General features: G+C 36.9%; 1 protein-coding gene across 7 annotated transcripts in view; it reads left to right on the forward strand.

Annotated features, from left to right (window-relative positions):
- Positions 1-22,571, forward strand: part of ACBD5 (acyl-CoA binding domain containing 5) — a 36,788-nt gene extending 14,217 nt beyond the window's left edge. For 6 of the 7 annotated variants that reach the window (XM_036842950.1, XM_036842952.1, XM_036842947.1 and 3 more), the window contains 8 exons: positions 4,323-4,457; positions 5,383-5,586; positions 6,362-6,468; positions 7,460-7,727; positions 12,997-13,196; positions 14,541-14,585; positions 14,903-15,012; positions 20,623-22,563. In XM_036842950.1, coding sequence (XP_036698845.1) covers positions 4,323-4,457; positions 5,383-5,586; positions 6,362-6,468; positions 7,460-7,727; positions 12,997-13,196; positions 14,541-14,585; positions 14,903-15,012; positions 20,623-20,635 — 1,082 coding nt within the window. In that variant the 3' untranslated portion in view covers positions 20,636-22,563. Of the gene's footprint in view, positions 1-4,322; positions 4,458-5,382; positions 5,587-6,361; positions 6,469-7,459; positions 7,728-12,996; positions 13,197-14,540; positions 14,586-14,902; positions 15,013-20,622 lie in introns of all 7 variants that reach the window. The other variant, XM_036842948.1, reaches the window with a different exon arrangement.
- The last annotated feature ends 3,995 nt before the right edge of the window (positions 22,572-26,566 follow it).

The raw sequence follows: 26,566 nt of genomic DNA on the forward strand, positions 1-26,566 counted from the left end.
ACTAGCTATAGAAACAAGGAAGAGTGAAAAATGATAATAAAGGCTCAGATCCATAATCCCTTAGCTATAATTTAAGAGTTCAAAAGGCTTGATAAAGCTTTTTTGATAACCCATTTGAGAGCAAAACCTGTCCTAGGGCTTCCCTGGTGGCGCAGTGGTTGAGAATCTGCCTGCTAAGGCAGGGGACACAGGTTCGAGCCCTGGTCTGGGAGGATCCCACATGCCGCGGAGCAAGTGGGCCCGTGAGCCACAACTGCTGAGCCTGCGCGTCTGGAGCCTGTGCTCCGCAACAAGAGAGGCCGCGATAGTGAGAGGCCCGCGCACCGCGATGAAGAGTGGCCCCCGCTTGCCGCAACTAGAGAAAGCCCTAGCACAGAAACGAAGACCCAACATAGTAATCAATCAATAAAATAAAGAAATCTTTAAAATAAAAAAAAAAAAAACCTGTCCTAACATGAACAGGAGGAGCAAACCTTGACCTTAAATGACATGAGGCTATTTTAAGTTTTTATCCTATTTTGTACGGCTCTTATATTTTGCTACAAATATCTTAATTTTTTTTTTTTTTTTTTTAGTGAGAGCTGTCTTAGACTCTGTTGAAGGTGTCATATACTATACATTATGTATAGTATATGACCTTTGCAAAATTAGAAAACTCTGGATTTCAAATCATACCTAGATCCAAGAGTTGTAAGGGATGCGGACCTATACCATAATTTATTTAACCTGTACCACTCTAATGGAATTTAGATTGTTTCCTCTTCTGATCTTCAAAAGATGCTGCTGAAAGTAACCATGTACAGATGTCACTTTACATATGTGGAAGTATATCTGTAAGAAATTATATTAGAAATATAATCATTGGATCAAAGGATGTGGGTGTTTGATGAGTGTTTCCAATTTTGTAAGATATTGCCAAGTTGCAAGACAGTTTGCAATCTTGAGTTTGTTTCTTAAATAAAGAATCTTGTTAAAAGTAGCCATTTAGGCCCAGTAGAACAGATTATCTATGTCACATGGGCTTTTTCAGAATATATATACATAGTAAGTTTTGAAATCAGGAAGTGTAAGCTCTCCAACTTTGTTCTTTTTCAACATTGTTTTGACTATACTTTTTTTTTTCTGGCCATGCCACACGGCTTGCGGGATCTTAGTTCCCTGATCAGGAATCGAACCCATGCCCCCTGCAGTGGAAGTGCAGAGCCTTAACCACTGGACCACCAGGGAATTCCCATTTTTGACTATTCTTGATTCCTTGCATGTCCCTATGAACTTCAGAATCAGCTTGTCAGTTTTTGCAAAAATGGCCAGCTGGAATTTTGTTAGGGATTGCAATGAATCATAGATCACTTTTGGAAGTATTGTCATCTCAACAATATTGTCTTCTAATCCATTTATTTAAATGTTCTTTAATTTCTTTCAATTGCTAGTTATTTTATTCTTTTGCTGCTATTGTAAATTGAATTTTCTAATTTCATTTTTCGATTGTTTGTTGGTAGCTTGTAGAAATACAATTAATTTTTCTATATTGATCTTGTATCTTGCAACCTTGCTTGACCATTTATTAGTTCTAATAGTTTTTTTGTAGATTACTTAGGATTTTCTATGTATAAGAGCATGTCATCTGCAGAGATCGTTTTACTTCTTCCTTGTCAGTCTGGATGCCTTTAATTTATTTTTCTTGCCTGATTGCCCTAACTAGAACTTCCAGTACAGTATTAAATAGAGATGACAAAAGCAGACATCTTTGTCCTTTTTTTTTAAAATTAATTTATTTTATTTTTGGCTGCGTTGGGTCTTCGTTGCTGTGCGCGGGCTTTCTCTAGTTGTGGCGAGCAGGGGCTGCTCTTCGTTGAGGTGCACGGGCTTCTTATTGCGGTGGCTTCTCTTGTTGTGGAGCGTGGGCTCTAGGCGCACGGGCTCAGTAGTTGTGGCACACGGGCTTAGTTGCTCTGCTGCATGTGAGATCTTCCTGGACCAGGGCTCGAACCCGTGTCCCCTGCACTGGCAGGCAGATTCTTAACCACTGCGCCACCAGGGAAGCCCAGACATCTTTGTCTTTTTCCTTATTTTAGCAACAAAACATTCAGTCTTTTAACATTAAGTATGAGTCTAGTGAGTTTTCTTAGATGCCCTTTATCAGATTGAGGAAATTCTCTTGTATTCTCAATTTCTTCAGCGTTATATTCATGAAAGAGTGTTGGATTTTGTCAAGTGCTTTTTCTGCATCCGTTGTGATAATCTTGTGGCTTTTATCCTTTAGTCTATTAATATGGTGTACTACGTTGATTTTTGGATGTTGAGTAGGGCTTATTAGTAATTCTCTGTGCTTTCTGCAACTCTCGTCACAGAGCTGCTGTGATGCTGTCAAGTAGTTTTGCTGCAACCCTCCATTTGATGGGGGTTTTGGGGATTCCCTGATGCTTTGTTTTGTTGAAGGTGTCTGTGGGTGGTGAGTGTTTCTGTTTTTTATTTATTTCTTTGTCAGTTGTTATTTTTTTTTTTTTCTGGTTGTCAGGGAAAGAGTAAGGGAGATTCAAAAGCTATGCTGCCATCATGATTCTCTAAGAGAGAATAGACCATAATGCCCATGATAGAGTTGAATTTTTACTCCTTAGTTCTACTAATTAGGGAATATAATAAGAATAAGAATATAGGCCTGACTGTTTAAGATGAATGGAGATTTTATATGTTATTTGGGATGCATGGGAGCCTCCAGAATGGACTTGTGTAATTGAAAATAAAGCCCAGAAGTTTATGGAGGAAGACCACTGTTTTTGGCCAAGAGCCACTTAGGATGCCTTCAGTATCTCAGAGTTACGGAAATATAATTCCCAATATGACAGAATGGGGTTTACTAACCATCAGCATTGGCATCACATGGGAGCTTTATGGCAATCCAGAATCTTAGATTACCCCAGACTTACTGATTCAGAACCTACCTTTTAACTAGATCTCAGGTGATTCCTATCCATGTTAATGTTTGAGAAGCTTCCATGTATTTACTCTCAAGGTATGACTTTGGGTAATAGGACGATTTACCTTTTTAAGTGATTAATCACATTTACTAATGCTTTTTTTTAAAAAAAGCTTAACTGTAAAGACATAATAATGTAAGTTGTGCACCTGAAGCCCTAAAGCTAATAAAAGGATAAAAAACTTTTTAGTGGCTTCCCTGGTGGCGCAGTGGTTAAGAATCCGCCTGCCAATGCAGGGCATGCAGGTTCAAGCCCTGGTCTGGGAGGATCCCACATGCCGCGGAGCAACTAAGCCCGTGCACTGCAACTACTGAGCCAGCGCTCTAGAGCCTGTGAGCCACAACTACTGAGCCCGCGAGCCACAACTACTGAAGCCCGTGTGCCTAGAGCCCGTGCTCCGCAACAAAGAGAAGCCACCGCAATGAGAAGCCCGTGCACTGCAACGAAGTGTGGCCCCCGCTCGCCACGACTAGAGAAAGCCTGTGCGCAGCAACAAAGACCCAACACAGCCAAAAATAAATAAATAAATAAAGCTATTAAAAAAAAAAACAAAACTGGGCTTCCCTGGTGGCGCACTGGTTAAGAATCCACCTGCCAATGCAGGGGACATGGGTTTGAGCCCTGGTCCGGGAAGATCCCACATGCTGCAGAGCAACTAAGCCCATGCACCACAACTACTGAGCCTGCACTCTAGAGCCCGCAAGCCACAACTACTGAAGCCTGAGTGCCACAATTACTGAAGCACGTGCGCCTAGAGCCTGTGCTCCGCAACGAGAAACCACCGTAATGAGAAGCCCACGCACCTCAACGAAGAGTAGCCACCGCTCGCTGCAACTAGAGAAAGCCCACGCACAGCAACAAAGACCCAATGCAGCCAAAAATAAATAAATAAAATAAGTAAATTAAAAAAAAACAAAAACAAAAACTTTTTAATGTAGTCCAACTATAATATTGATAAGATTGCTTTTAGGGCCAAAGCTATTTATGTTTTCAGCATGCTAACCTATAGCAACTGTCTCTTCATTTACTGTGTATTAAAGATCATTCATCTCTTAACTTTACATTTTGATCAATGTTACCTTAAAAATAATTTATCCACTGCCTTGTTCAGAAAGGATTTAAGATAGCTTTATCATTTTGTTGTGAACTGATAACTGGAGGAATTAATGTAATGTACATATATTTACTGTGAAAGAAAATAATTCTGTTCATTATATGTTAAAATTCTAACTTTTTACTTCAAGATTATTTTATTAGTTATTTGTGAATTACAGTATTATTTTAAAATTACAACATGATTGTGTGTTATAGCATTATAGATTAAATGGTCATTTCATATTTTAGATCTTGGTAATGTTCTAACTTCTACACCAAATGCCAAAACTCTTAATGGTAAAGCTGAAAGCAGTGATAGTGGAGCTGAATCTGAGGAAGAAGAGGCCCAGGAAGGCGTGAAAGGAGCAGAACAAAGTGATAACGGTAATCTTTGAGTTATGAGCTAATCACTCTACATTAACTAAGGCGAAAGGCTATGGAGAGGTTTGGACTTATTTGGCATTGTGTGTGATTAGGGCACGTGGAGGGATGTGGGCTGTTGACCCTATAACCAGGTTTGTTGTGGACCAAGAGGCTCTACTACAGAGTTCAGGGACAGCCAACCTTAAGCATAGATGGATTGACGTTAATTGAAGGCAAACGAGGATAGGCCACTCCTCTAGATGTAATGCCTGAAATGCTGCATTAGAAATGTATTCATTTAAGGTATTGTTTCCAATATGAATATGCATATGTCACCAAGGAGAGGAGACAAGTTAAATTCTCAATATCTTGTCAAGAATGGCATGGATTCCAGAGACTAGGATACAGGCAGAGATTCTGATGAAGAGGGAACATTGGAATTGTGGGGTACTGCATTAGGGGGGCCTTGTGAGTAAGAGTACCAGTGATTCTTGGGGAGACTAGTTTAGAAAGGGGAGGCAGAAAGACACTAAAACAAACCATACAGCTTAGTTTTGCCTTCACTTTCCAGTAAAGGCTGACAAATAATACCTTCTTTGAAGGCTCTTTTTATTGGCTATGTAGACCTATATATGGCTGGGTCTCATAGAGCAATTTGCCTATGCCCGAAAGAGTGAAAAGACCTCAAGAGATTTATCTCTTAAAAGGGGTTCTAGAAGATTCACAGGGAACTGAAGCAGTTTTGAAACCAACACAGTTTGGGTGAGCTCTCAGCATATAATTAACCCCTTTTTAAGGAGCACCCACCCCATCTCTCTGATCCACATAGGAAGCCCTTCAAATGGATTATGATAGGCTGGGGAAATGACTACCTGATATTAGAACATAGTGTACAGAAGTTTTCCTACAGGGAATTTTTATGAATCTCTCCATTTTCACATAAAAGATAAGAAAATGATGAAGAAATCTGCAGACCATAAGAACTTGGAAATCGTTGTCACTAATGGCTATGAAAAAGACAGCTTTGTTCAGGGTGTACAGAACGACATTCATGCCAGTCCTTCCCTGAATGGCAGAGGCGCTGAGACAGTAAAATCTGTAGATCAAAACTTGGAGCAAACTGAAAAAACTGCTGTCTGCGTTCACCAAGGTACTGTCCCATCAAAGTTGTTTCTCTGGCTTCTTTCCTATGAATAATATATTCTTGTAATAATTTTAGGATATTTAGGAGCTGTTGAGAATTTTAAAAACCTCTATTCAGTAACATCTTAAGGTTTATTAATATTATAAGGGTTTATAGCTTTGAAAGACCAAAATAGGGCCAAGGCTTTTATATTTTTCTTGAAATATTTTTTATTGTGTTTTTGTATGGAATTTTAAAATAAAATCTTTGAAATTTTTACTTTTATTACTGATGTTTCTTTTAACTCACATCTCTAATTAGATGATACTTTTGTTCTCAGGTCAGCAAAATAAGGGTAAGTTACGGCTCTAGGAGTGAGCCTATAGTGTGTATACAGTGAAATATTGACATTGCTGTAATTCACTAGAGAAACCAAGAAGTACCATTTCTTAATATAACAACCAAATGTGCACAGTTGCATCCCAAATTTAGGGTCCTAGCCGGTAGTCAGTTTTTTCTTATAAAGTTATTAGGTTTTTATAAGTTTGATCTGGACAGTGTCTTTTTATAATTCCATGATAAATACTTTGTAATCTTTTTACATAAAAATTACTGACTAAATTTAAAATTTTGGTAAGTTAAAAGAAAGTAAATCAAATTTATCTCCCAATATGAAATGGTAAATCAAATTTATCTCCCAATATGAAAATAATAAAGGGCAGATAAATTTTGAAAATGTAATAAATGCATTTGTCTTCAATTAGAGAATAATTATTCTTCCCGGACATTTGTATATATTTAGATGTAAATGATGATCATGTTGAAGATGTTTCAGCAATTCAGCATTTGACGAGTGATTCAGACAGTGAAGTTTACTGTGATTCCATGGAGCAATTTGGACAAGAAGAGGTAAAAATGACATTTTTTAATTGGTAAATTTTCAAAGTGATATATCAGAATTCCATGCATAACTTCTGTTAATAACAGATGTGTATGCTGTTCACCACTTTGAAAACATACCTCTAACATGTTTAAATGTTTGTATTTTGTTTTTTTTGTGAATTAAAAAATATATAAAATTCCTGAATATTCAAAAATGTTTAAATATTATAATTTATAATGTATTTACATTTATAAATATTCTGAGAGAGGTGGGATGGGAGGCAGAAGGTGAACTCCTTATGCTAGTCCTTATGTTTGAGACATTGATAACAGTCAAGAAGATTGAATAATTTCAAACAAATAAATCTGTTCTTCACATTGACTAATACATTGGACTGAAATTTTAAGTGGAAATACTTTTCAAATTTCAGTTAATTAAGATTTGGTATTGAAAACTAACATTTGGAAAACCATTAAAAGTACATGAATTTTTTTTTTTTCTCTTGGACAACTTTTTCTGATAACGATTAGGGTGGTTTTGACGGCTTTATTTATGTTCGTTGTTTTTACATCCTCCCCCTGGTCTTTCCCCACCCCTGTTCTAACACAGTGCTTTTTAAATTTTTTAAATTTATTTTGTTTTATTTTTTATTTTAAAATTAAATTAATTTAAAAATTTTAAAATTTATTTTTTTATTTTATTGAAGTATAGTTGATTTACAGTGTTGTGACAGTGCTTTTTGAATACAGTAACTCTGGATATTTAAATGTTTCTTGGATGAATGACTGAGTCACGAGCACAGTTCACTGCCAAACATCTCAGTTCTTTGCTCGTATATAAATCGTCTCTATCCCATTTCTCCCCTACAGATGGGAGGCAGAATATGAATTGAAGACATTTTTTAGAAAAATAATATTTTCTATAATAACATTATAAAAATACCGCTTTATAAAACCAGTCATTCTTCGATTGTCATGGAAACTTTGTGGTGTATAACTACGTGCTTTACATTTGTAGTCTTTAGATAGCTTTACGTCAAACAATGGACCATTTCGCTATTACTTGGGTGGTAATCCCAGTCAGCCCTTGGAAAGTTCTGGTTTTCCTGAAGATGTTCAAGTATCTCCTGGGAATGGCAACAGGGGGGACACACAGGCGGCAGCAGTGGAAGGCAAAGGTGAAGTAAAGCATGGAGGAGAGGATGGCGGGAGTAACAGTGGAGCGCCGCACCGTGAGAAACGGGCTGGAGAAAGTGAGGAATTCTCTAACATCAGGAGAGGGAGAGGTGTGTAGCGCTTGTTTTTTGTTCTCACTGTCTTTATAAACGAATTAATGAAATGGGGAGGTTCTAGATAGGAGAGGCACCAGGACTGTCCCTCTGCAAAGGGAATGTTGAAAGTTATCCTCGCGGAACATCTGACCATTTTCCTTTATGTCTGGTTCTCTCCTTTGACTCTACAGGGCATAGCAGTGTATTCTTTGAAGGTGTGGGAGAAAACATGTCTATTTCCACATCTTTTATGCAGTTTTTTAAGGTAGCCAAATTTATGTTGTATCACCTCCTTGAACACTCACTTACTGATTGCTCCAGCTGTGCTGCTGCTTTTTTCCTACTATAGGTGAAAATCTGAATTCCTTATTGTTTCCCATTTCCCCGCTTAGGTCAAAAGACATCATTTCAAGCTGATAAATCAAGTAATAGAGATAAAAGAACATTTAACAGTACAGAGGGAAACATTAAGAATATTAATGTGATCAGGTAATAAAGAGTTGAGTGGGGAAGAAAAGTAGGAATATTCATTTACAGTTGTTTATAGTAAAGAATCAATAGGTACTGTCAAAATAGCCATTTGAACAAAAACAAACCTTTCTAATTTATCAGAAAAAAATACACATTTTTAAAAAAGCAGTGAAAACAAACCATGTAGTAAAATATTTTTTAAAACTCATAAAACAATGCATAATATAAAAGACTTAAGATCAAATGCATTTGTGAAAGCACTACAAGTAAACAGGCTCTACTCACCTACTTAAAGAAGAAGGTATTTGGATTGGTTCACAAAACAAAGCATAACTTCATGCTGTAGTCTACAAGAGGCATATTCAGAAAGTAAAAAATTAAAGTATAGGCAAAGGTATCTCACACAAATGCACATTAAAATAAAACAAGGTTAGTAATCTTGATATCAGGGAAGATTAATTTCAGGACAAAAAGTATTAAGATAAAGAGGGCCACTTGTAATGTTAAGGTGTGCAGTAGAGACTTAAAATTGTTAATATCTTATATAACATCAACACTTCAAAAAGCAAAATCTGCAGATGATATAAGGAGAAATAGGGAAAATCATATTAATATTCAGGAGACTTTAATGTACTTTTTTTGGTCTATATGAGAGTATAAGGACAAAAACATAACTAAGGATAATGAGAACCTTACTAACATAATTAATTTGGTAAATCTAATTGATAGTTATCAACCTGTGTACCATGATACCTATGGAACCTGATAATTCTAGATGCTAAATTTTTCTTTGTTACCCTTATGACACCCAGGCAAGAAACTCTGGACTGTATTTCTTATTTATTGTCACCATTGTCTCCCCCTTTCTACATTTGGTCCATCAGATAAACCTGTAATTCATTCTCTCTAATGTCTTCCTTTCCAATTTGATAGCCAGGCCAAGCTTTTCATTTTTCACTGATTCAGAAACCTCTTAAGCTTGTATGACTGTTCTTATTTTCTAATTAAATACATACTCAAAGTGATCAGGATAATCTCTCTGTTTTTTTTTTTTACTAAGACACATTCTTCCTATTGAAGAATATACAGTGTTTTTTGTCTGTATATATGCCTATATATATATATAGGTCTTCCTATAAAGCCTACACTCCTCACCTTCACATGGAACTTGATTCGACCTGTCCTTTGCTCTTCCTGACGTTATCATCCTCATGTTTTCATCACTCTCCTTTTTAGCATCTACCTCAAATAAGTAAAGAAAATCTTCCCACTCCCACCACCGGCTTGCCCCTTCCATGTCTATGTCTTTCCTATCATTTGGCATAGTCTTTTGTCTCTTCTTTGTTGATATTTGACTATCCCTTCATTCAAAATTCAACCTAAAGGAAAAAAACAGTGCTTTTGGGGAGTCTTTCCTAATAATTCACATTTAACTTTAATTAGTGGAATACTATATTCTTTTAATATCCTTACACTTTTACACGCATTCCTTTTGTCAGGACTTTTATGTGTTCTGAATATAGGATAGGTTAATAAATCTTGATAGCATATTATAAAGCAGTAGGGAAAAAGCAGGCTCTGGGGACCCCTAGGGTAAGATAGTCAAGTGTATGATGGTCATAACATGTCCCGCCCTCAACCTAATTAAATGAATAAAAAAGAAGAAAATAATATCAAGGTATATGGCAACAGCAACTAGATAAGGGACTCATCCTCGTACCATAAACTTTGCAAAGTATCAGAGAGACAGGACAATTAGAAAGAAACTAGAATAGATAGGAAGTTCTGTTCTCTATAGAAACAGTGAGAATGAAGGTGAGTCAATGAAATTTTGAAAAAAACCTCTCAATTTAGTGGGAAGCAGACTGGAAGCCATAGTGGCTCGAGGGTGAAGACTCAGAGTATCCTTCTGGAACTCTTTTGGACACACAGCCAGAATGAGTGCAAGACTTGTTATTATTTTTCTCTTCCACCTCTGGTTGAGAAGGAGGCTGGAGAATGGGGCATAATCTGGTAGAACTAATCACCTCTTGTCACAGAGGCTTAAAAAAAAGAGAAGATACAGGGAGGATTGGGTAGCCTAGTGTCCAGTTCACCGAATTTCACATACCCTCCCATCTCCTTCCCCTGGGGACAAGCAGAACCACAGCCAGAGCTAGAAGAAACTGGGGTTTGCTTTCAGACATGACCTCCCTTTTCTAGTTCTGACCTTCAGGACACTGAGGGCGGCAGGGGGAGATAATTGCTCAGTGATAATTCTCTGTCACTGCCAAAGGCCATCTGGCCTCTTATATGGAGGAATGATCTGAAATATAAGGCCATCTGTCATTTGAATATATATATATATATATATATCGCTGATCCAGGAAAAATCCCCAACACAGGGCATTTCACAATGTTCAAAGGAAGAGAATAGAAAACAATTCCCCCATTACCTCAGCCCCTACCTCTAGTCCCGCTCAGAAGAGCCTAATGTAGAAGCAACAGACACTAATGATATCAAGCCTACAAGGTCAGGTCTGGGGCGACATACCAGTAGGGCAATGTCAACGTGGCAGGAAACCCACTCTATTTAGATAGATTGATAAAGTTGCCTGTGTCATAAATAAACAAGCTGACAAAAACTGACCTGGGAACTATGTAGAAATACTACAGACAAGGAAAAAATAAAAAGGAGAGTGGAGAGGGGGAAAGGTGCTTAGGATGCAAACAAAAGATCTGTTTTGGAAGAATATATATGCCAGAAAACAGAACATTTTAGATAACCAGTATTCCTCACTCAATAAAAAAGAATATAAACACTTACAAATAGGAGATCGAAGCAGAGATGATAAGGCCTAAAAAAAGGAAATTGCATAGGTAGGGGGAAAATTGGAGGCATAAGTAATAGTTATATAACTTATAAATACATTAGAAACAGTAAAGAAGAGAATTGACATGGCAGAAATGCAAGTCATTCATTTATTCAAGAAAGGCAGCTTATACAGTTTGGGCAGAGGGCCCCTCTTTACAAGAAAAAATACAAATTTGTGAATATTTAGTTAAGAAAAAGGTCACAACGTATTACTAGAACCTTGGATTCAGGTTTCTTTCTTTAGGTAATTTAACAAAATTGTTTATATGAAACGCTTCCTGTTTAAAATCTGACTTTACCCACCTACAGCTCTCTACGGCTCCCAGAAATCACAGGGGCCCGTACAGGGGGATGGGCTGATACTCCTGTCTTTGTGAAGGCGGTTTGAACACTGAGTATTACAAAGGATGTAGTAAAGTGAGCAGAGACAGCAGTAGTTCTCTGGCACCATCAGTACCCACTGATAGACCATCACAGAATATGTCAAGCTCTTAAGGATGCAGGAAAAAACTAAGCCTCAAATTCAACTTCGCACTTTTTTTTTTCTGTGTAAATTCCAGACTAATAACTGAGTTCAGGAATGACCACTTCAAATTTTACTTCCTTTCGATACAAGAGTAGAGGTCTTCTTGAAGATGGCATTGAGCATTTCAGTGTACTCTTTGGGGTTTAACTTGGCAGATGGCTCCAATTCCATTTCTCTTACAGCCCCAAACACTGCTTGATGCAAGTTCAGTTTTGGGAATCCTGCTTCTGTAGGGTTCCATGATGCCAAAGGGCAATGAGGTAGACAATTTTCTGTTATTTAAAACAAAACTTACGTATTATATTAGCAAGCATGTAAAACTTGTGATATTCCATTTCTGCAAGGGTAAGGTAACATAGTAGTACCTTTTACACACTACAATATAAAACTGTTTCGGACGTCCCTGGTGGTCCAGTGGTTAGGACTCTGCGCTCCCAATACAGGGAGCACAGGGTCGATCCCTGTTTGGGGAACTAGGATCCTGCATGCCACATGGCGAGGCCAAACAAACAAACAAACAAAAAACTGTTTCAGCCTTTGTGAAAAATAACTTGGCAACACTCATTAAGAACCACGACAAAATTGTTATCCTTTCACCCAGGAATTCTTATTTGAATTTGTCTGACCTAAAGAAATCAACAGAAATTTGGACAAGAATTTATATACAAAGACATTCATTGCAATGTTATTTGTAATTGCAAAAATTTGGAGTCACTCTAACTATCTAAAAGTGCAAAATGATTGAGTAAATTATTTCATGGTCTTACTAGTGAATTCATATAGCTGTTTCAGTGTTTTTGGAATTGGAGTAAAATTTAATGATGCACGTAAATGTTCATAATATTTTTTAAAAGTAGGACACAAAATCACGTATAAGGGGTAATGCCAATTCTGTAAATATACGCGTAGAAAAAAGAACATATGGATAGACAACAAAATGTTAATAGTAGTGAGATTTCAATATAAGTATAATGGAATTTATAAGAAAAACCATTTAAAAACCTTTTGGGAGGCTTACAGTGATCAAATAGGAAAACATGGCTATTTAGTGTAGCTTTTAATACTCCAAAGAAACAGCCTCATATTTTTTCAATCTTGTTACTGTATTAGTAAAGAATTTTTAAGAATGTACCCCAAATATGTGTATTATTTGTGTATTATATACATTGAGTCATGTACTAGTATATTAGGTACATTATAAAACCTTAGCAAAAAAAAAAAATTAAGACTATAAATAGAAGTTTATACCTATGTCAACTTCTTTGATTTTAATAGTTTATTTTGTGTACTTCCTGATTGCTTCCACTCCACTTTGGAGATTTAGATCTCAAAGAAATAGAGGAAAAATGAAAAAAAACCCCACAAAAAACACCCCACCATTTCTACTTTTCTAAGAGTGATTAAAACTAACTTATTTTGCTCTCTTAAAATAGGGCACAGGATGCAACATTTGAGCGAAGGAAGCAAAGGTCGGCAAGTGGGAAGTGGAGGTGATGGGGAACGCTGGGGTTCAGACAGAGGGTCGAGGGGCAGCCTCAACGAGCAGATCGCTCTCGTGCTCATGCGCCTGCAGGAGGACATGCAGAATGTCCTTCAGAGACTCCACAAACTGGAGACGCTGACAGCATCGCAGGTAGCCTTCCTCATTTGTCTTGTCTTCATCTGCTGTTGATCCCATCAAACAGTGTGTAATTGGAATCTGTGTTAATCTGATTTAAATGAACCATACAAATGATACCCAAAGCTTATTTTAGCAGTTAAGTAAGATAATATGTTTAGGGAACCAGGCTCAGATTATGTTTTATCAAGAGGTATATGGTGTGTTCCAATGAGAAGAATATTCAAATACACTGATTTGAATGTTTTGCTAAGAAAGAGACAAATTCTGGATCCACAAAATGCTAAACAGTAACAGTTTACAAAATGCTTTTTCTTGTTAAATGTGTGATTTTTTGGTGTGTGCATTTAATATCTGTCTTTCTTGCTAGACTATAAACACCGTGATTGTAGGGACTATATATATACTATTTTATTTACTGCTGCTAAAGGACAGAGCCTTGTTCCAAGGAGGGGGCATACTAAATATTTGCTGTTAGATTAAAAAAAAATCTGATTTACACACATCAATGGAGTTTAATGGTTTTTAAAAGGATCTACTTTTGAAAATATTATTTCAGAAAAGACTGACCCAAAAGCCAAATACCACTAAAAATAATTGGAATTTTTCAGCATTTAAAATTAGCAGTACCATGTTGGAGACAGGGAGAAGAACACGAGAAGAATAAGAAGTGTTGAACAGTGCAGTTTGTGGCACTAATAGAGACCACAGCTAATGTCCTAGGGTTCACCATTGAAGGGCTATCCTTTTGTAGTAAGCGTTGTCTTCTATCTTGATCTCTTTTTAAAATGCTGTGGAGGTAATACACTAACTTACCCATTCTTTACTGTAAATTAGTTTTAGGATCAAAACTTTCAAGCCGGAGAGAAATGTAGAGTTATGATTTGACCTCCACTATGGTTTGCTATAGCTTATCATGAATCTCCAAAACAGATATTTGGATATTGTTCACATAATCTTTACACTTTTACAGTTTTAATAATCAAGGCTATAGTTCTCAAATGTGTTTGTAAGTTGGTAGTTTATATGGAAATCAAGGAATTAATAAGAAATGTTGAGTAAGTAATTTAATAAGAATGTAAAAGAAGTAATGGTTCAGATTAATTTGAGGTTTTATTTGGATAATTTTATATTATTTGAACTATAAAATGTCAGAGATAATTATTTGGCTAGCAATTTTAGGGACTTTTAATTTGGTCACTGTGGGTTTCGGGATAATCAAAGCATAGTTAGCAGAAAAATCGAGAGTAATCCAATATTTCACCCTTTTTTTTAAAAAAAAAGATAGGAAATAGAAAAAATTACTGTATTTTTTTTTTCTTTTTGTCAAAGCTAAATCAGTTTCATTTGTGTTGATAGGCAAAATCGTCAGCATTACAGACTGGTAATCAGCCCCCTTCACCGGTAAGAAATTCTTATCTTAAATCTAAGTGCCAGGGTTTCAAATAAGTTACAGTAAATTTAGATTATATGATGTCCTTAAAGTATTCCAAATGAAATCTACCCTTTAGAACTTTGAAGTTTAAAATATATTTGTTTTGTACTAAGTCTGAAGTACTTCTGAAAGTCTACTTACTGAATTACACTCTAAAATTATCTCCCTCCCTTTAGCAGGAGTGAGATCTATTATTAGTTATATAGTTTCAAAATTATGGTGTGTTTTTTAAATTTATATATGCAATATGTAATAGATGGGTGACCAGCTTATTTTATTTTCTCAGAGACCATCTTGGTGGCCCTTCGAGATGTCTCCTGGTGCATTAATCTTTGCTATCATATGGCCTTTTATTGCCCAGTGGTTGGTGCATTTATATTACCAAAGAAGGAGAAGGTAATACGATAGTTTTATAATTCAAAGTGGTATGTAAACTCTTATAATCTACAGCAGACAGAGCTTTCAGCAGCAGTTAGGGAGATAGGTCCATTTTATAGATAGATTGTCATACTGAGCATTCTGTACTGATCATGAGACTGAAACTACCTTGGAAATGATATCTAGTGGGTTTTTAGATACTTGTTAGATTAAAATTTTTTCACTTGAGAGCATCTGATGCATTTGTACACCTTTGGTTTATGCAACAGCAAGAAAATGATTACAGGCTTAAGTTTTATGTCTTATGAAGAAACAGTGTTCTCAAAGTATGATTTTTTGGGGGGGCCCTTTGCTAACATTAAAGGACAACAGATAAGAAAACTAATAATGCCTGCGTGCTCTCTATACCTTAGAAATATAGACATTGGCATTTCAGAAAATGTTCATCCTGGTGGTTGACTAGAAATAGGGCTTATTCTAATTTGAGGGCCATAATTCCAGTTTGGATGCCAGGAAATAACTCAGATAAGTCTGAGAATAATAGGTTCGAGTCCTTGCAAGTGCTCTGAGATTGTCTAGATGAGGAATAACCTGAGGCCAAAACTCTTGGGTTCAAGAAAATTGTTAAAAGCATTTTTTTTGGACACTATGTAAACTGAATTACTTTCCCTGGATGGGCAGATGGACAAATATTTGTCATTCGTGGCCTCACCGATTATGTTTCTGGTGTTTCATCACCATTTCCCATTAAGTCACAACAGATGGGGAAAAGAGATAGGGTATTTGGTGGTAAGATTTTAAGTGCTCTCTTACATATGTGCAGTAGAAACACATTTTAAAAAAATCTACAAGTTTAAATAATTATAGGTCTGTTGTTCCTCTACCAAAGAACCCACGTTTCTAATTACTGCACGTGATAACAAAAGCAAAAACCAAACATTTACCCTTCTCCTACGTCAAAGGGCTAAGCAGCACACTGGTCTAAGTGCTCCAGTGAGAATGCTTCATAGTAGGGAAACGGAAATGCATGTGGCCTTGGGTGACTTGGTTTAGTCTTCCTTGTTCTCTGCTTATGTTAAGACCGTTTGATTTATGTTCATAAATGAACTCAGTACGTTTTCTGGTACATTAATGTTCTTGGAATATACTTGCTCACTTAAAAAACTTTTGTGGGATTTCAGAAGCCTAAGTTGCCTTCTCAGTATCATTTGCCCCCTTTCTAAGCCATCTGTGTATGTGTCATTTCAGCTGTTAAGATACAGACCTTGGGACTATATCTATAGATACAGACTATAGACCGTGGCCCAGTGGTTAAGAATCCGCGCATCCACTGTAGCGGGTGTGGGGTCAATCCCTGGTTGGGGAACTAAGATCCCGCATGCTGCATGACATGGCCAAAAAAGGGGGAAAAAAAGATATAGACCTTAATTTAAATCCTTTCTTTTCTTTTTTCACACATTTTGTGTTTCTCCTGTGATGGTTGGGTGCTATACAGTGTTTTAAATCCTAATATCCCTGATAATAGGAGGAAAAAAGAACCAAACCTTTTTTCAATATGTGGTTATACTGGATTTAAGCAGCTGGCAACAGTGGTGCTAACGGGAGGTGTTTACATGTTTTGCAATGCATTTCAAAGTTCTTTTTCATGTTTTCCTTTGTAGAAAGTTGGGGATTGGAGAATAGAGAAATTCAACACACGACAAAAAAAGCTAAAGTTTACTTTAATTTATTTCATGCTTAAGGTTGAAGCAGCTTGTCACTTTATTAAAGACTGAAAAAACAAAGTGTACTTTGCTTCAGCAGTCATGGAAAATTGAAGTTTTTCTAAAATTATTTTTTTTTTAATGTTCCTTACTTGTAAAAGTATATGCCATTTCTCCTAAGTATTCCTTTCAGTTGTTGACAGATGTCTCTGAATGGAGAAACTTTTCTCTGTTCCTAATTTTCTACTTTGTTATTATTGAATCTTTATCCAGTTTTCCAATGTATGTTAGGTATTTAATCCTTAAAAGTTGTAAATTATTAGTGCTCTGCAACTGCATTTTGATGAGACATAGTGTTTTTATGTATTGTTTACTTATATATGTAAGGAGTCAGCTGGGGTTGGCGATGGATATAAGCTTTGGCTTGAGGGGATTTAGGCATCTTTTAATCTGGCAGTGTTTAACAGGTTTTAATCTGACAGTTATAGGAAAGAAGACTAGAGAACATTGTGCATGGTTTAGAGAAGACAGGTCTGTGTTAGAGATGAAGAGAAAGATCTAGAAATCCTCTTAGGATGGGAAAAGTGTGGCCAGGAGAGGGTGTGCCCTACTTATAACAGGGCCCACCCTGTACCTCATCCTCTAGCACAGTGTCTGGCATGTATTAGGCTTTCAATAAATATGTGCTGAATACATGGCTGAAGGCCCACTCTTGGCAGGATGGCAGCTGAAGTACCATGTGACATGGAGAAGCTTTGATGTTATTTAACATCTGGATGCAAACACACACTGAGATAATCCTATACACATGTAAAATAAGTGGTTATCTATTTGCGGTAAGCTTTAAAAAAAATTTTTTTTTTACATGAAAAGTAATACTTAAGGTCCACTGCTTGATTCTTTTTTCCCCAGTATAGAAGAATATGAATTTTTTTATAGTTGATTTACAATGTTAATTTCTGCTATACAGCAAAGTGATTCAGTTATACATATATATACATTCTTTTTTTTTCATATTCTTTTCCATTATGGTTTATCATAGGATATTGAATATAGTTCTCTGTGCTATACATAGGACCTTGTTGTTTTTCCATTCTATATATAATAGCTTACATCAGAAAAATATAAATTTAAAAGTAAAAGAGATCTCATATCACTCTGCAGGGGATCTGAAAAACATTCTTTCTGTATGTGTTATGAAGAGTATCATCTGCAGACCTGTTCAAAATTAGGCCCTGAACAGCCTCCTATGGTACTACCTCCCCTCAGTTACCTAACCTGGTCATTCTGTTATTAAAATTATCCATGAGTTAAATACTGAAAGCAGGACAGTTTTTTTGTTTTTTGTTTTTGGCCGCAGGGCTGCAGCTCTCAGGATCTTAGTTCCCCAACCAGGGATCGAACCCGGGCCTACGGTGGTGAAAGCACCGAGTCCTAACCACTGGACCGCCAGGGAATTCCCTGAAAGTAGACCTTTTAAGTCCACAAGACTATTCTTAATCTATTACACAAAGACCTCACTTCTCAGATACTGCATGTTTTACAAACTGAAGGTTTGTGGCAACCCCGTCACAAGGCTGTCAGTACCGCTTTCCCAACAGCATTCACTCACTTCATGTCTCTGTGTCATATTTTGGTAATTCTTGAAATATCTCAGACTTTTTCATTATTATTGTATCTGTTATGGTGATCTGTGATTAGTGATCTTTGATGTTGCTACTATGACTTGCCAAAGGCTCAGATGATGGTTAGCATTGTTTAGCAATAAAACATTTTAAAAAAAATTTTTTTAAAGGGAACTTTATTTTTATTTATCTATTTTTTGGCTGCGTTGGGTCTTCGTTGCTGCGCAGGCTTTCTTTAGCTGCGGCGAGAGGGGGGCTACTCTTTGTTACGGTGCACAGGCTTCTCACTGCAGTGGCTTCTCTTGTTGCAGAGCACGGGCTCTAGGCGCGCGGTCTTCAGTAGTGGTGGCACGTGGGCTCAGTAGTTGTGGCTTGCGGGCTCTAGAGCGCAGGCTCAGTGGTTGTGGCACACGGGCTTAGTTGCTCCTAGGCATGTGGGATCTTCCCGGACCAGGGCTCAAACCCATGTCCCGTGCACTGGCAGGCGGATTCTTAACCACTGCACTACCAGGGAAGCCCAATAAAGCATTTTTAAATTAAGGTATGTACAGTTTTTTAAGACATAATGCTATTGCCACTTAATAGACTACAGTAGAGTGTAAACTGTTATATGCACTGGCAAACCAGAAAATTTGTGTGACTCACTTGATTCAGCGATATTAGCTTTATTGCAATGCTCTGGAGCCGAACCTGCATGATCTTCAAGGTCTGCCTGTAATTTGAAAGAAAGGATGTTTCTAACCACTTTCCTTTATCAGTCTGTCCAGGTTCATAAATGTGCTGGTAGGTGGTTTCCTTAGAGACAATGAGCTTTCAGTTTTTATTTAATAAAAACTGGATAGGGTGGGACAGGTCTCAGGAGAAACATTCTTCAGATGGAGACTGGGGAAGGTGATACTGGACCAAAAATTCAGGCCCAGGCTTCTGAGGCAGGGAAAGAATCTCAGCAGTCCAGGCAGAGCAGAGAGTTCAGTGGGCTGGGGAAAGGCAAAATGTTATTCCTGTTTCCTTATCTGTTGTTTTCTGTAACTTTTCTTCTCTTATCACACTATACCCTACATTGTACAAGTTAATTTTTTATAAAAGGAGAGAAAGAGCTCACTAAATGCCTGGAAAACATCCCAAAATTCCAAAGATAGTGATAGTGACTTATGTCTCTTCTATTTCCCTATTACAGTTGAAGATTGGGGGGTTCATAGACCAAGTTGTGTGTTTTTTGGTAAATCTACAGATTTGGTAAATCTTGTATAGCAATCTGCATCACGTGGGTTCTTAGTAAGTGTTGCTAACTGTTCAGGCACCTCCCAACTAGCATTTCTGCTAAAGTCTCACTCACACAGTCTTTACAACCACCCACGATTCTCTTCCTCCAGGGGCCTTTTTTCTTCATGCCAGAGTAATCTCCTCCTATTATGTGAAAATCCATCTGATTATTTAAAATGTCACTCCTGCCAAGGTGTACATAAGATTTCTGCAGAGGATAAGGAGTGGTCTGATTATTTAAAAGATCATTCCTGCCAAGGGGGTTGCATAAGAGCGTTTCTACGGAGGAGAGGAATAAACTTGTAATGAGAGAGTTTCAGGCATTTTGGCATCTGGAATGCTGAGGGGAGTATAGAGATTTTACAGCTGTGGGTCCTTTCCCAGAACTCAGATCACACGCGATTGTTGTGCTCACAAGCCCATTCTTCTCTGGTAGCTCACTCTGCTATCAGTAAAACCATCACATTATACACATCTGAGTTGTTGGTTTATATGTCCCTCCCATCCCCATCCCATCAACTAAACTGAGAGCTTTTTTGAGGGCTAAGAGCCTGCCTCAGAGATGTCTGAATCCCCAGTACCTGGCACAGTGCCTGGAAAGTAACAGATACATAATATGTGTTGATTAAATGAACAGTCCAGGTTGTGTATCTGTCAACCTTTTGTTGTTTTATGAAGCTTTTTTGTTTCAAAACTTTCCATTTTGATAAAATTATGAAATAATTTGCAAAAATCTGAACTGTGGAATAGCCAACTAGAAAAAGATGAGAATCGAGAAGCTATGAGAGGAGGAATGTACATTTAAATCGTTTGTTAGAAACTACTTGGTAATGTCATCACTTGCAGTTGGATCTTTCCTATTGAGCTCTAAGTGACATGAAGTAACTTCATAAGGATCATTTGTAATTTTATGGTCTTATTTTGAATTTGAATATTATTATTATGTTACCATCAGCGAATTCTTTGGTGTGGATGTGTTTCATATTCAGGTTGCATTTATACGCATAGGACATTGTTTTTTCCCTTTCTTTTCAAAGAAAATTGAACTGAAGAAAATATTTTACTGAAGAAGACTACTGGGCCTGGATGACCTCAGGATGAAATGGATTGTGGAGCTCACATGAAACTCCTAGTTTGTGATGATTACATTTCTTTTTGTTGTCCAGTAGTTTGGTTTGTGTACATATATACATATATATATTTTGCACTACACAAATGATAACATTTTAAGGACTAATATTGCTGATACTTGAATAATCAATCTCAACTAGGTTATAAGTAACAGACTTAGATTTACCCTACCCTTGAACTTGAAGGACATTAAATTATTAATTATTGTTTGGTAACATGTTTACCTGATTATCTCCCATAGAGAAATATAAGCTGCTTTTCCAAGGTAAAGTTGTGATAATAAGAACAGATTTATAACTGGGTATTTTTAATTTTCTAAATTAAATATGAGAAAGTATGCAAACCAGGAGTGAATTTCAAATGAGATGAAATCGACTTTCTTTCTTAGTCACTGAACCACCATGCGATTCAGTAGAAGAAAACGACTGGAAGAATCTTCTCCACGTCCACTTTGTGGGCTGCCCATAATCTTCCTTGGGCATGCACAGCTCTAACTTTAGTGTTCAGGCATCATTATGACAAAGTAGAGCCCTATGTACTAGGCTTTGTTTTTACAAATGATTCACAGAATAGACATAACCTGCTAATGGAAATGATGAAGAATGGGCTTAATGTGTTCTGAACCTGCAGATCGTTAATAAGATTTGTATTCAATCATATCCATGGATTCCTTTGTAATAATTTTCCTTTAACTGAGGACATCTTGTTTCTGCTTCATAGGGTGCTTTGAAATATAAAATGAAAACTTATTTATACTGTTTTTACAAAGGTCAAAGAGGAAACACATGAAAATCACTTTTCTGCAACTGGTAAACCACACAGACCGGACTCTTAACCTCTTAGTGCCTCAGTTTTTCCTTCGGGGTATAATATTGGAGATACACCTATTTCACAAGGGGTATTGGAGAGATCTGCAAGCTAGCAGGCCATATGCTTCCATGTGAATAAGACATACCCAACTAATGTAAATTTGTGTCTCTCCTCTACCTCCCACATTTAGACTAAGAAGAAGACTGTAATTTAGATCCTTGAAGGCTCTGTTTGGAATTATCCTTCCTGCATACCTTTTAAAACTCCCTGCTCATGTAGATGTACCTTATGCTTTAAAGATTTCTCTGATACAAAGGTTTAGTATCAAATAATTTTTAAAATTCTTGGTATGTGTGATGTTGGGTTTAGCATCATGTGTTCAGAGTGTTCTCAATAAGAGAGAGTAATCCATCCCTAGTCTAGAGGGTGGTTCTTTGTTTATCTGAAGAAAAAAGTATAAGAATACAATTTGCTTTTCTGAAGACTCTTTTTTTCCTTATTTTTTTTCTTACATGTAACTTGATGTTTTTTATTTTTTAATCCCATCTTGATTAAAATGTATCTGTCTAAAGAGATCTACTAATATTTGCTTTTTAAAAGCTGTCCTGTATTTATTTAGGGAAAAAAATGAAGCCAGTAACTGAATTATATGTAAAAATAAAATTTAGACCTGTGGGTCGGGAGTTATTTTAAAAAATTAGCTATCAATCTGGTATCAGAAAATGGTGGCTTTTCTCTTAGTATATAAATAAGTAAGATGCAAAGTAAGAATGTAAGCAGTTGTGATTCATTACAAGCAGTTGGAGGTAACTAACTCCTAGGGATAACCATTTGTATCCTATTCCAAAGTCTTATTTTATAGTTTGAAAAGCACTTTGCACACAGTTCTTGTATATACAAGTAAAGACGTAATTAGAGGATGTAGTGTTATTGCTTTGTTTAACAAGAACCTCATTTAAAATTGACAGCTATGGTATTTTTTTAATGATCTACTTCTTTTCTGTTTCTTTATTGTAAAATTAAGTTAAAAATAAAAAGTTAATGAAAAATGTTATGGTTTTTATTCCTTGTTACTGTTAGAAGTGCATTGATTTATATAAGGATTAAATGAGAATAAATAGTAGGGGTTCATAGGAAGTAATTGTGCCTCATTCAAAATAAAGCCATGCTATTACATGTAATTTTATAAAAATCAGAAAGAGGCTGAAGTTGAACTCATTTAGTCATTTGGCTGAAAATGCTACTGATCGTGTCAAAATCTTAGTTTCAATTCTTATTCCAACTAGGTAGCTTCCCATAGCCACTCAGTGTGGCCTTAGTCAGCCATGTTAAATACATACAGCTTGGTCTTAGGTAGAAAATGGTGAGAAGGTTTTATGTTTTTAATACAAATGTATAACTTGTAAGTTCTCCAGATAGTGATAAAAGTGATGTTAGCTATTTGTAACATTAAGATACCAGTGTTCTGGGGCCAGGAACTAACTGCAGTGGCTTGAGTTTTTTTCCCTCATATACAAGGAGTCCAGAGGTAGGAAGTCCAGGGCTGGAAAGGTGCTTCCACAGTGTCCTTAGGGACACAGGTTCCGTCTGTCTTTCTGTTCTGTCATCTTTAGGGTGTGGGCCTTGTCTTCATGTTCGCTAAATGGCTGCTGTACATCTCGGCCCAATGTCTACATTACAGGTACGCAAAGATCCTTATCCGATCAGGAAACAGTAACTTTCCTGGAAGTCTCACACAGGATACTCCTTCTCCATCTACTTGGCTAGAACTGGGTCTCATAATTATATCTTTGTCTATAAGAATATTATTTAAAGAATAAAATTGTTCCAGTTTATATAGATATAATTTTACAAATTTAATTTTGCCCATACACAGGAAATGCCATGTCTTTTGGCCTTTAATACACTTAACTGAGTTCTCTTCTTTCTCTATTTGTTTTTCTTTTCTGCTTCTCAACCCTTGTTTTCCCACTGACCTTCTCTCTCTCCATTAATCCTCCTTCCCAATGGAACCACTTTTTCAAGCTGAAAAACGGTAAGTGTTCTTTTCCTTTTTCAAAAGAAACAACTAAAAGAACTTTTAAATACGTACATAATACAGGTGAGGTGTAGCCATTGTTATTTTTTCTGCCCAGCACCTGTCCCTCCTCCTCCTGATAACAGCATCACTCTCCTTGCCCTTCCCCGCGGTAGAGAGCTCCTCTTCCTCCACTGTAATCCTGCCCCACCCCCCGAGCCACAGTAATGGGCATGTGACTCAGACCTGGCCAGTGTCTATCTCATTCTCCTCCTGACCACAGTGACAGTCCTAGGGAGGGGTGTATGACCATCAGTGAAGCAGTCAGAGTTATTCTCTGGATTTATTTCAGGAAACTAGAGGAGAGAGCATTTTGCCTTTTCACAGAATGTTACATAGTTGGGATCATACAGTATGTAGCCCTTTCAGAATGGCTTCTTTCACTTTGCAATATACATTTATGGTTCCTCCATGTAATTTCATGTCTTCATAGCTCACTTCTTTTTATGTTTTTATGATAAAAGTTTTATATAAAACTTTTGTCAATAAAGTTTTATTTACAAAACAAGTAGGGGGCCGTATTTGTCCCATGGGCTGTAGTTTGCTGACTTCTGATTTAGGTAATTCATTTCTTTTTAGCACTGATTAATATATCATTGTCTGGATGTACTAGAGTTTATTTATCCATTCACCTATTGAAGGACATCTTGGTTGCTTCCAAATTTTAGTAATGATGAATAAAGCTGCTGTCAACATCTGTGCATAGGTTTTTGTGTGGTCGTAAGTTTTCAGCTCATTTGGGTAAATACTAAAGAGCTGATTGCTGGATTGCATGGTAAAGTTACGTTTAGTTTTGTAAATAAACCACCAAACTGTCTTCCAAAGTGGCTGTACCATTTTGCATTCCCACCAGTAATGAATAAGAGTTCCTGTTGCTCCACATCTTTGCCAGCATTTGGTATTGTCGGTGTTTTGGGTTTTAGCCATTCTGATAGGTGTGTAGTGGTATCTCACTGTTGTTGTGTTCTCTTTCTCCTTGAATTACAGGCTGTAAGGTTATTACCAGGGAGATCCTGGGGCTGCATATCCTGCCACTTGGAGGAGCCTTAGATAATAAGGCCAACATCTAGACCTAGGAACTTAGACAAGAGTCAGAAACAGTGAGTTCAAGTCCTTTAATCCAGTTAATTCTGAAAACACTACCCCTATGTTTATACAGTTTGTTTACATGGGTTAATAAATTTGCCTTCTTACTTAAGGCAGTTTAAGGTAGGTTTCTGACACTTGGAACCAGAGTCCTGACTAGTATAGAAAATGCGTGATTGTCAGGACTGACTGTAGGCTCTGAAGCCAGACTGTCTAGGTTCAAATTCTCTGCAATCATGGGAAGTCCCTTACCTTATGTTTCAGTTTTCATATGTATACAATGTGGGTAAAAATACCTCATACAGTTAATATATGTATAAAATATGTAGAACAGTGTTCAGGATACAGTAAGTACTTTGTAACTGATAGCTACTGTGATGGTAATAATAATGACTGGGGTTATTATTTCACTATCAGTACATAAGAATCCAAATCCCTTTTGCAGAGGTAGACACTGGAAATGTTGGTGCAAATGTACCAAAAAAAAAATTTTTTTTAACAAGAGCTAGTTTCTTCCATTTATGCTCTGGATACTATTCCTTTCCTTAAAAACTTTGCCATTTTTTTCTGCCCCAGAGGCAACTACTTTCAGCACTTTTGGGTGATTGTTTTGTACTTACCTCCAAGGTTCTAAACAATATGTTTGAACTGCTACTTTATTATTATTTTTTAAACATCTTTATTGGAGTGTAATTGCTTTACAATTATAAATTACAGTGTTGTGTTAGTTTCTGCTGTATAGCAAAGTGAATCAGCTATATGTATATGTATATCCCCATATCCCCTCCCTCTTGCATCTCCCTCCCACCCTCCTTATCCCAACCCTCTAGGTGGTTGCAGAGCACCAACCTGATCTCCCTGTGCTATGCAGCTGCTTCCCACTAGCTATTTTACATTTGGTAGTATATATATGTCAGTGCTACTCTCTCAATTTATCCCAGCTTACCCTTCCCCCTCCCCGTGTCCTCAAGTCCATTCTCTACATCTGCATCTTTATTCCTGTCCTGCCCCTAGGTTCATCAGAACGATTTTTTTGTTTTTAGATTCCATTTATATGTGTTAGCATATGGTATTTGTTTTTCTCTTTCTGACTTACTTCACTCTGTATGACAGACTCTAGGTCCATCCACCTCACTACAAATAACTCAATTTCCTTTCTTTTTATGGCTGAGTAATATTCCATTGTATATATGTGCCACATCTTCTTTATCCATTCATCTGTCGATGGACACTTAGGTTGCTTCCATGTCCTGGCTATTGTAAATAGTAATGCAGTGAACATTGTGGTACATGACTCTTTTTGAATTATGGTTTTCTCAGGGTATATGCCCAGTTGTGGGATTGCTGGGTCGTATGGTAGTTCTATTTGTAGTTTTTTAAGGAACCTCCATACTGTTCTCCATAGTGGCTGTATCAATTTACATTCCCACCAACAGTGCAAGAGGGTTCCCTTTTCTCCACACCCTCTCCAGCATTTATTGTTTGTAGTTTTTTTGATGATGGCCATTCTGACTGGTGTGTGAGGTGATACCTCATTGTAGTTTTGATTTGCATTTCTCTAATGATTAGTGATGTTGAGCATCCTTTCATGTGTTTGTTGGCAATCTGTATATCTTCTTTGGAGAAATGTCTATTTAGGTCTTCTGCCCATTTTTGGATTGGGTTGTTTGTTTTTTTGATACTGAGCTGCATGAGCTGCTTGTATATTTTGGAGATTAATCCTTTGTCAGTTGTTTCATTTGCAAGTATTTTCTCCCATTCTGAGGGTTGTCTTTTCGTCTTGTTTATGGTTTCCTTTGTTGTGCAAAAGCTTTTAAGTTTCATTAGGTCCCATTTGTTTATTTTTCTTTTTATTTCCATTTCTCTAGGAGGTGGGT

The sequence above is a fragment of the Balaenoptera musculus genome, chromosome 2, assembly GCF_009873245.2.
Source record: "Balaenoptera musculus isolate JJ_BM4_2016_0621 chromosome 2, mBalMus1.pri.v3, whole genome shotgun sequence".
Classification (NCBI taxonomy): Eukaryota; Metazoa; Chordata; class Mammalia; order Artiodactyla; family Balaenopteridae; genus Balaenoptera; species Balaenoptera musculus.